Source organism: Salvelinus alpinus, chromosome 27 (genome assembly GCF_045679555.1).
Source record: "Salvelinus alpinus chromosome 27, SLU_Salpinus.1, whole genome shotgun sequence".
Taxonomy (NCBI): domain Eukaryota; kingdom Metazoa; phylum Chordata; class Actinopteri; order Salmoniformes; family Salmonidae; genus Salvelinus; species Salvelinus alpinus.
The window spans coordinates 38,168,438-38,179,087 of NC_092112.1; the positions used below are offsets into that span (position 1 = coordinate 38,168,438).

General features: G+C 42.8%; 1 protein-coding gene across 1 annotated transcript; it reads right to left on the reverse strand.

Moving 5' to 3' along the window:
- Positions 1 to 226: 226 nt before the first annotated feature.
- On the reverse strand, positions 227 to 4,078 carry zfp36l1b (zinc finger protein 36, C3H type-like 1b). The gene is made up of 2 exons (XM_071370568.1): positions 3,907 to 4,078; positions 227 to 1,440 (listed from the first exon to the last, which is right to left on the reverse strand). The coding sequence occupies exons 1-2, from the start codon at positions 3,955 to 3,957 to the stop codon at positions 376 to 378; spliced, it is 1,116 nt and encodes a 371-aa protein (XP_071226669.1). The 5' UTR covers positions 3,958 to 4,078; the 3' UTR covers positions 227 to 375.
- Positions 4,079 to 10,650: the final 6,572 nt, after the last annotated feature.

Here is a 10,650-nt window from a genome sequence, read left to right on the forward strand (position 1 = left end):
CATACTGAAACTTCCCACAGACCTTATCCATCCCCTCTGATTTCTACTGTTCACCATTATTGTAGCACTTCACCCAGGGCCAACTTGCTACTCACGATTCTTGAGTGACCACTTGGCTGAATGATTGTTTGGGTAAAACAAAAACACCTCTTTTGGCTAATTGGAGTCATCTGAGATGGGGGGGGGGGGGGGGGAAATAGGGTAGCTGAGTTCTGATTGGACTCAGTGGCTACAACACTGCTACAGAGAATCATGTCCACTTCTGGGTTGTAAACAAGGCCAGGAGACAAGGGGGACAGGACCGTGGGGAGACAGGCACTCACTTTCTCTTTCTCACTCCATGCATCCATCCCAGGCACTGGGGGTGTAGGCTCTCTAATCATCAGAGATGGAGAGCCTGCTGAAGATGGGCAGGCGGCGCGAGGCATCCAGGCTGGGGGATTCGGAACCGCTCTGACTGCCGAGGCTGCTCTGGTAGCCCTCCTGGTCGGAGAGAGAGTCCGGGGGGCTGGGGGGACACTCCGACATGGGCCGGAAGAAGCAGGGGGTAGTGGGGGAGTGCGGCGCCGGGGCCAGCAGGTTGGGCTCCAAGACAGGGGGCCCCCCTACTAGGCTCGGGCCAAACAGATTGACCAACTCCTGGCTGGAGTAGGTGAAGGGGTTAATGGGCCACTCGCCCAGGTCCTCTGTGGAGAAGATGGGCGGCGGGGTGACCGAGGTGGGGCTGTCCTGTAGACCACCCTGGCTGGGGAAGCCGGCGAAGCTGAAGCTGTGCTGGAGACGGGGGCGCTCCATCTTGTTGAAAGTGGAGAACGGTGGCGGCGGGCCGCGGCGCTCCTCTGCGTTGTGGATGAAGTGGCAGCGCGGGCCGTAGGGGCAGAAGCCGATGGTGTGGAAGGTGCGGCACAGCTCCGTCTTGTACTTTGGGTGGCGGCTCAGGCTACGCAGCTCGTGCATGCCGTGGGCAAACTGGCACTTGTCGCCGTACTTGCAAGTGCCGTTCTCCTCGAAGGGCCGGCACAGCTCCGTCTTGTAGCGGCTGGAGTTGACCTGCTGCTGCTGCTGGCCCTGCCCGCCGCCAAGGCACTGGAGCTGGCTGCCCGGCTTGAGGCGATCCCCGGTCTCGGAGAAGGAGCGGTCCCGGAAGCGGTTCTCCTTGTTGTTACTGCCACCACCACCACCAATCAGGAGCGAGGAGGGGTCAGCCTTGAGACTATTGATGAACTGATTCTGGTTGAATTTGGCGTTGGGGAGGGTGACCGAGTGGCGGCGCTGGAACAGCCCACTACCCCCTGCAGAGGGGGCCCCCACTACCTTCCTGTCCAGCAGGGAACCAGTGGGGGGGCAAGAGGGAGGGTTGTTGGCACTAGTGCAGACTGGGACAGATGTGGAGTGGGGCCCACCGAAAGTATTGTTGTTGTAGTTAAACATCTTATTGTTCTGCAAAGAAAAGAACACAGTCATGCTTAATAAAAAAGTGTCCATGTCAATCAGTACTGAAATAAACACCCCTAGTCAATTTCTCCCAAAAAGTTTGGAGCTAGCCGTGTTAGGTTACAGTCCAGACTCATTACAAAAGCAGATCCAGAATCTTTATGAAAAACGTACTAGTTCAACAGCACTATAGAAAGACTGGTCTCCAAAGTCACAAGTTAACGACAATAGTGCAATCCATTTACTCTAACTAGCTGTCAATCAAATAAAAAGCACTGCCAAACAATTATGGCCATAGCATGTTGGCGCGACAGTGATAGTACAGACCGCAAACCCTCAGGCTGCTGCACAGATGCTATAGAGGCTCTAATCTAAAGCACCTAGATACATTGTGATTGAGAGCATGTTTCCCAACACTCTAAATGGTTAAATGAGTGACAATGTTGCAACAGTTTAAGTAGGAAACATACTATCATCTTAAATTGACATGTTGAATTATTTTGACATATTAAATGATTTTATATTGTGCCAATTTCCCCTAATGTGGACTGTTTGTTTTACTACCTTAAACAAGCTTGCATTTTCATCCAATTAAGTTGAGTGGAATTATACATCCTTTTTACCTCAGATTGGTAGGCGTCATACCGGCGTATTTGGAAATAGCCACGGGACGGTTTTTCAATACTGTTGAAACACATACCTATCCATCCAGACATTTGTATCTACTTTAAGTAAATACCTGTAGTCAACTTGTGCAATACCTTGAGATAGAAGATAACATTCATTTCACAGGTCACAATTTTTCATTATAAAGTTAACAGGTAGTCAGTCCCCCAGTCTCTTGAGTCACTCACTGTTGTGCAGCCAGGTGATCTAGTTACCGTGTAGAATTCAAACCAAAATCTTTACCAGCTAGATATCTTATAACTATTAAGTTACTGTCTAAAATGTGCTAAAATGCTCTGCAGTTCAGCATTTGGTTTGCTAATTTAGTAGCTAGTTAGCCATCTTGCTAAGTGGTTAGCTTCTTCCAATGTCAAGTCAAATCAACGTCAGACATTCCAAAAGTCCTCATCTAACCAACCATGTATCGTTTATGCCATGTTTCGGTGTGGCCTTTGAAGTGTTAATTTAAACAGCACTACACTCCAAACGTTTACCCCTGTTCTATTGATTTCAGCGTAATATCGATGGAAGTGATTAACAACAAGTGATGTACACATTATTTCCAGATTACGAGTGGCTTTTTGAGCGGTGTTAGTTTTTAACAGGACGTGAAAACTCATCTTCCCCCCTCTAGCTAATTGAATCTAATTGATTTTAACATGACAATCGATATGAGTATTGACAACAGTGTTGCATTTCTTTTCTTTTGGTGACGTCTATCAAAAATGCAACATTCCAAAATGTATCTCACTTTTCTGCAGGTTGTCCTCTAACAGTGATAATGTGCTCGTTTAAAAAAAAACATGTAATATTATTACTGTTGTTTCACATATATGTGTAGATAAACATAGTACTTTGTTTCACCTTTTCTGCATATTGGTTATTGATTTGGACATTTTAAACTCTTGACATTGGGCTATTTATCAAAATGTATTTTTTTAAGCAGCGACAGCATTTCAATTTAAGTTAAGAATATAAAATGACCTTTCATCATGAATTTCCAATGGTATTGTACTTAATCGGGTAATAACTGCTGAATGTCCAAAAACGTGCTGTGATTGATTAGAAATCAGCAAAACTGGTAATCCCTACCTAGTGATAGGCACCAATGCCTTTTACATAGTTAGACATCTTAGATAATACAATAGATTAAAAACGATAACCAGTAAACATCGGGTAATCTAACTCAAAAGCCATAGCTATATAGATACACAGTAGTCAAATGCTGACATGTAACCTTTGTAGACAATATTTTCAAACGTAGGCACAACTGTTTACAATTCGTACTGTGTGTGAGATTTCCATAACGTTATCCGTGCGAGACAGCAGTTTGCACACACAAGCGCGTAAATTGTTGCAAGAAAACTAGTAGCAGCTAGGGTTGAATCCGCCTGTTGCTCATTTTCAACCAAATAGCTGGCATGTCATGGGATGTGAACTCATAGATAGCTACGTGCTGCATTTTCGCGATCACTTAGTTAATAAATAATCATATACCAACATTTAAAATAAATGATACATTCGCGACGCTAACTACTCAAGACCAGAAGAAAAAAAACATGTGACAGAAGCAGCGATAACTTACGTTGCCTGGTAAGCTAGCTAATTATTAAAGTACTGAATTGTTAACGGCCAGTAAACACTTTATACTTTGTCATCAGTGTGTCACTTATGATCCAAAACGTGCATAGAACACTCGCTAACGTTTGCTGAACAATCCCGAAAAAGTTAAATGAACTAGGCGAAGCCAAGTTAGCTAGCAATTAGCTAGCCCTCAGCTCGAAGCAAGCAATACACATTCATTACCTTGTTCATTTCGTTGTAGTCGAAGAAAGGAGAAACGATACTTGCAGTCATTTTTGTTGAGTGGATATTGTAAAGTAAATATAAAATAATTTATCTAAAGCACAGGGCTGGTGGTAAGTCCAGATTGAAGTGTTCTTTCTGCCCTGCAGAGAGCCCCCTCTGTCCTGCAACAGTTGTGCGTAGTTCCCTTTTAAAAGCTCTATGCATGGTTATGTCTGCTGGGAGGGGCCTGAGTGTGATTGACACAAGTAACTGTCTCGCCCTCACCACTTATTTCTTGCTAGTCAGAACAGCCCCTTTTCAAAAAAATTTGGCCCAGGGACCAAGCCATGACCTTATTCCTCTGGGGACCGCTTTGGTAAAACATTATGGAAACTCGCTTTTTCTTTATAAAAATTAATGAATTATGTATTTACTTGGCTTCCTCTTTGTTTGTCTGTCTATCTTTTTGCCTGCCTGTGTCTGTCTGTGTTGGAGTCATGGACAGTGTCGCTCTCTGTGCTTTCTTCATGGGCGGTCTTCAGGGGCTCTGTTTATGGGCTGTGTTCTGGGGCTGTCTGTTTATAAATGACAAGACAATACCGAAATAACTGAGTCGTTATACACAATCATATTACCTGTGCTGTCAATAAAAACAATGTAACAACTGAATCTTTATAAACAAATACATATTTTCTTCTATCGATATATACAAAAAAATGGAATAGTACAAGATGTTTGACTCACCTAATCATTGAGACGGGTGTGTCTGTCTCCTGGAAACCAACAGTTCAAACCTCGGGGGGAAAGAGGGACACTCAAGGTGTTTTTAACAGCCAGTCTGCTGCGACATTTATATTTTGTTGCAGCAAGAGAGAAGAAGCTGGTCTCACATAAAAAGGTAGAATAAAAGGGGATTAATGTCTTCACTGCCATCTCGCTGAGTTTCGGGGAGACTAAAAATGAGGGGATCAACAAGGGTTCTTCTAAGATCCTCAAAGTTCTTCAAAGAACCTTAGGATTCTTGGCACTGAAAATTGCCCCCAATAGGTTCTTCCAAGAACCCCACAGGAGGTGGGATTAATCGAGAAACCTCCTTAGTTGGTGGGGGTTCTTGCAAGAACCTAACTACTCAACTGAAAAATTTGGATTTGAAAGTACAGTAGGTCTGGCACTTAAATGAAATATGTAAAGTCTCCTCAATTTAAGGTAAGGTGTGTCCCTTGTATGATCTAAATTGATGTTGTTTTATGATGATACCATCTTTTCATATTTGTGCAAATCTTTCTAAAACAGAAAATGGACACAAGTCAATATCAATCAACAAAGAGGTAAGAATATGTTGAAGGCTAGCTGTATTGAGTGCAGATGACTAAACTGCTCACCTTTGTGTCTGTGTCTGCAGGTATGAAGACGAGGAGGCATACAAAGGTATGTCAATAGGTATTGGTAAATTATTATGCAGATCACATTTACCATATTCCTCTCTTACCTCTTCAATGAATATCCCATAGGCCTCTACATTATGGACAAGGTATGTGTATGAAAAACATTATCAAAACAGTTTTTTACATTCACATTTACCACAAAAAACAAGGTATGAATACTGTAGTGTGCATGTTTTGTTGATCTGTATAATTACTATTCTTTGGGATTCACAGACTTCAAACTCCATACACATGAATATAACTGGAAACCTGTTCGATCACCATGCTCTGCACAGTCATTCTGGCTATGGATACGGAGAACATCAACACATTAACATCAACCAATTAACATCCCCTTTTATTCTTCGAAGAATTTATTGGGGTTCCCCCACAGTTTCAATTTGAAGAACCCCTAAAGGAACCTCCAGGAACCTTTAATTATTAGAGTGTATTTTCTTCTGCTGAACAGCCAGAGTGTGGAAAGGCGCATCTCATTCAAACGAGCGCGCAATAGTTTATCCTCAATAACCCGTGACAAGGATTACGCATCATTTGGCGCGGATCAGATTTTCAGGGGAAGTAACCTAATCCTCGAATTTGAGCAGAGTTTGGCTCAGATGTGACCTCATCAATTTACGCATGTGATCCATGTCTACATCTTGAAAGCGGCAATTGTATGTTTGCTTGATAAATCATTGTCACTTGCGGGTCCCAGCAGCAGTCCCGCGCCACACTAAAAATAAAGGATTTCTGGAATATATTTTAGCGGTTCTTCAAATTGAAACCTCTTTAAAAGGATTATTCAAAGACCCCATTTAATGGTTCCTCGAATAACCTTTTGGTGTTCATTGTTGTGTGTGTTTGGTGTAGCTACACTTCATAATGTCAACACAATTTGTTTACTGCAGCCTAGGTTAAAAATATATCCAACCTTCAACCTAGACTGCAGAATGCATAGTTCAGCGCATTGCGCAAGTAGGCATATGTCAAGTATTTATTCGATTCAAATATGCTGTCATATTCAAGACAAATATGCCCCAGGCCAGCAAGTATTCCTCCATGGACAGGCGCTGGACCAGGTTTTGAGAAAGGCTGATGTAGCAATACAGTGGCATGCGAAAGTATTCACCCCCCTTGGCATTTTTCCTATTTTGTTGCCTTACAACCTGTAATTAAAATTGATTTTTGGGGGGTTTGTATCATTTGATTTACACAACATGTCTACCACTTTGAAGATGCTAAATATTTTTTTTATGTGAAACAAACAAGAAATAAGACAAAAAAACTTGTGCATAACTATTCACCCCCCCCCTCCCCAAAGTCAATACTTTGTAGAGCCACCTTTTGCAGCAATTACAGCTGCAAGTCTCTTGGGGTATGTTTCTATAAGCTTGGCACATCTAGCCACTGGGATTTTTGCCCATTCTTTAAGGCAAGACTGCCCCAGCTCCTTCAAGTTGGATGGGTTCCGCTGGTGTACAGCAATCTTTAAGTCATACCACAGATTCTCAATTGGATTGATGTCTGGGCTTTGAGTAGGCAATTCCAAGACATTTAAATGTTTCCCCTTAAACCACTCAAGTGTTCCTTTAGCAGTATGCTTAGGGTCATTGTCCTGCTGGAAGATGAACCGCCGTCCCAGTCTCAAATCTCTGGAAGACTGAAACAGGTTTCCCTCAAGAATTTCCCTGTATTTAGCTCCATCCATAATTTCTTAAATTCTGACCAGTTCCCCAGTCCCTGCCGATGAAAAACATCCCCACAACATGATGCTGCCACCACCATGCTTCACTGTGGGGATGGTGTTCTCAGGGTGATGAGAGGTGTTGGGTTTTCACCAGACATAGCATTTGCCTTGATGGCCAAAAACGACATTTTTGTCTCATCTGACCAGTGTACCTTTTTCCATATGTTTGGGGAGTCTCCTACATGCCTTTTGGCGAACACCAAACGTGTTTGCTTATTTTTTTCTTTAAGCAATGGCTTTTTTTCTGGCCACTCTACAGTCGAGCCCAGCTCTGTGGAGTGTACGGCTTAAAGTGGTCCTATGGAGAGATACTCCAATCTCCGCTGTGGAGCTTTGCAGCTCCTTCAGGGTTATCTTTGGTCTCTTTATTGCCTCTCTGATTAATGCCCTCCTTGCCTGGTCCATGAGTTTTGGTGGGCAGCCCTCTCTTGGCAGGTATGTTGTGGTGCCATATTCTTTCCATTTATTAATAATGGACTTAATGGTGCTCCGTAGGATCTTCAAAGTTTCTGATATTTTTTTATAACCCAACCCTGATCTGTACTTCTTCAAAACTTTGTCCCTGACCTGTTTGGAGAGCTCCTTTGTCTTCGTGGTGCTGCTTGTGTCAATGTTCTAGGTGAATGGAATAAGGCAGAGTCAGGCGCAGGACACAGGTATGAGTAAAGCCACGATATTTACTCAAAATCAACAATAATCCAACAAGGATAAACATAAACAATCCAGATCACATACCCGGAACCACTTGACAAAAACAATCACGCACAAAACAAAAGGGGAAGCCAGAGGGTTAAATAAGGAACATTGATTATGGAATGGAAACCAGGTGTGTACAATGAAGACAAAACAAAACGAAAATGAAACATGGATCGGTGGTGACTAGAAAGCCGGTGACGTCGACCGAACAAGGAGAGGGACCAACTTCGGCGGAAGTCGTGACAGCTTGCTTGGTGGTGCCCCTTCCTTAGTCGTGTTGCAGACTCTGGGGCCTTTCAGAACAGGTGTATATATACTGAGATCATGTGACAGATCATGTGACACTTAGATTGCACACAGGTGGACTTTATTTAACTAATTAAGTGACTTCTGAAGGCAATTGGTTGCACCAGATCTTATTTAGGGACTTCATAGCAAGGGTGGTGAATACATATGCGCGCCCCACTTTTCCCATTTACATTTTTTTTTTTCGACACAAGTAATTTTTTATATTTCACTTCACCTAATTTGAACTATTTTGTGTATGTCCATTACATGAAATCCAAATAAAAATAATTTTTAATGAAAGTTTGTAATGCAACAAAATAGGAAAAATGCCAAGGGAGATTAATAGTTTTGCAAGGCACTGTATATCCTTTCGAGTTTTGGTCGATAATTTTTTTAAATTGTTTTTCTTTGTCTTCCAGTAAAATGAATGTTTATTTCTTCATGATTTGTCTCCATCTTGCCTTTTTGATGCTTTAGAATTCATTACAGGGGCCTCAAAGTTGTGATTAGGCTGTCTTGGCTGTTGGTTCCATAGGCATAGAGGTAAGTATCCATGATGTGCATATTATTTACAAAGTGGCTATATGCGTCCGTCAATGACCCAACACGAGCTTTCCAAAATATGCACTAAATTCCCACTGAAAATTGTTTATGACAAACCAAGGCCAGGATATATCTGAATGGATCACAAACATAGCCTACTCCTGAATGTCAAAAACCAGAGGAGGATGCTATTGAGGGTGTTGTTTCAAGGGTGACCATCACCATGGAAGAGGTCTGATAGCTGAATTCCTCAGCTAACTTCAGATACTTTGAAATCTGATTTCTAACCTGACATTTTAGGCTACCTGTTGTGGGTTCAAACACACCTCAAAGAAAAGCCATGTGTGTCAGTATGGTCTTTGGGGGACTTGAAGCAAATGCTGAAGCAAATGCTTATTTTTTCAACTGATGAAAAACTGAACAGCGCTTGCATGATTCCGTTCAACAATATTCTCTCTGATAGCGTGTGTGTGTGTGATTACACAAACGGTTAACTAATGTTAGCTAGCTAGCTAAATATGGCCTGGTGGGCTAACTAGTTTGGCACCTTGGTTGGCTAGTTAGCTACATTTTCTAAAGTTGGCTAGCTAGCTCACAAAGGACTTGTGGGCTCAATGTTTTCCCCATACAAAACCCAGAAACGGTTTTGTTCCACGAGTGCATCTGTTGTACATGACTAATCAAATGACCTGTGAAGTCAGTTAGAAATATCAGCAGAGATAGAAATTAAGCTAGCCCGAGGCTAGTACTTTTCAGATTCGGCTAGTAGACAATGTGTCAAACTAGCCTGACACCGCAGTGAAATTTTGCCTTCATAAACATCGCATGCCACAGATTTAGGACCTGAATGTGGAAATCGTGGTCTTCTGGCCATAGCCCAAAATTCTTACGTTACATCCCTACATGTCAGTCCCTTTCAGACGATCCCCCTATCACTGTTGGTCCTCCTCAGTGACCTCACGTACGGCTGAGGATTTTAACTTTCCACTTGAGAATTAGTGTAGAATAAGAAGAACAGTCGTATAGCTTATCACAATACTTCACCTCTTCGGGCATGTAGTACCCTAGACTGTCCTGATCATCTAGTTGAGCATTCTAGATAATTCCTCCATCGCAGCAGAAATCCCGATCTACATAGTAGGATAGTAGATGTGCAGATAGACCAAAGCCCAGTCTATTTTACCGTTACTATAGTCAAGTCTGTGAGTTATGGTATTTTAGTATAGATGTTATCATTTTAGTAATCAACGTAGCTAGCTAGTAAAAGTAACTTTTTTTTTGTCTTTCAGATGGGTGGACCGGAAACCCAGTGACAACACTCGGGTCTGTAGCTGTCATTTCCCGGTGGGAAAGAGAAATGATCAACCACACCCTCAGCAAGTATCCTGGATGTGATGTACTCTCTCACTCTGAGGGAAAGACATCATTTAATCATCACAGATATAAATTCCCACTGTGCCCATGATAGAATACAATGTGAATTGTTCTGTACTACTGAATGAAACTGAGATGCACTCAGACCAGCTTTTGTGATTGAACTTACGTTAACTGCATTACTTTAGTTGGATGCTTTGAGCAAAACTTGTATGGAATATAACCTATTCTGGGAGCCTAGTGTGTGTGTGTATGAACTATGTGGAACATTTTTGGACCATTGTCTTCTCTGAAAACGGGTACTGACAAGAGGAGCAATATGAGTCTGTCAGATGTGGTGGTACACACAACGAAGAAGCAGGTGTCCCTTCCAGTGATGTGGAGCTGACCTTGGACCTGGTGCCAGTAAGGAGGGTCTTCAGAGGCTGTAAGACCCTCCGTCCTTGAAATAGAAATTCTTCGACTTTACTTCCTCTTCAATGGTAAGGTACCTTGCACCATAGGGACACTTGAAATCCACCACTGCTGTGTTGTCCACCAGACCATCCGGCAAGGCACACCGGATCCAAGACCCCGTGACCCAAATCCCTGACTCCTGCACATCCATCTATGTGGTCATTTGCCTTGATGCCTCACTGGATGGTCTGGTGCCCTCCTCTTCATTATCTGTGCCCCACTTTACCGACAACA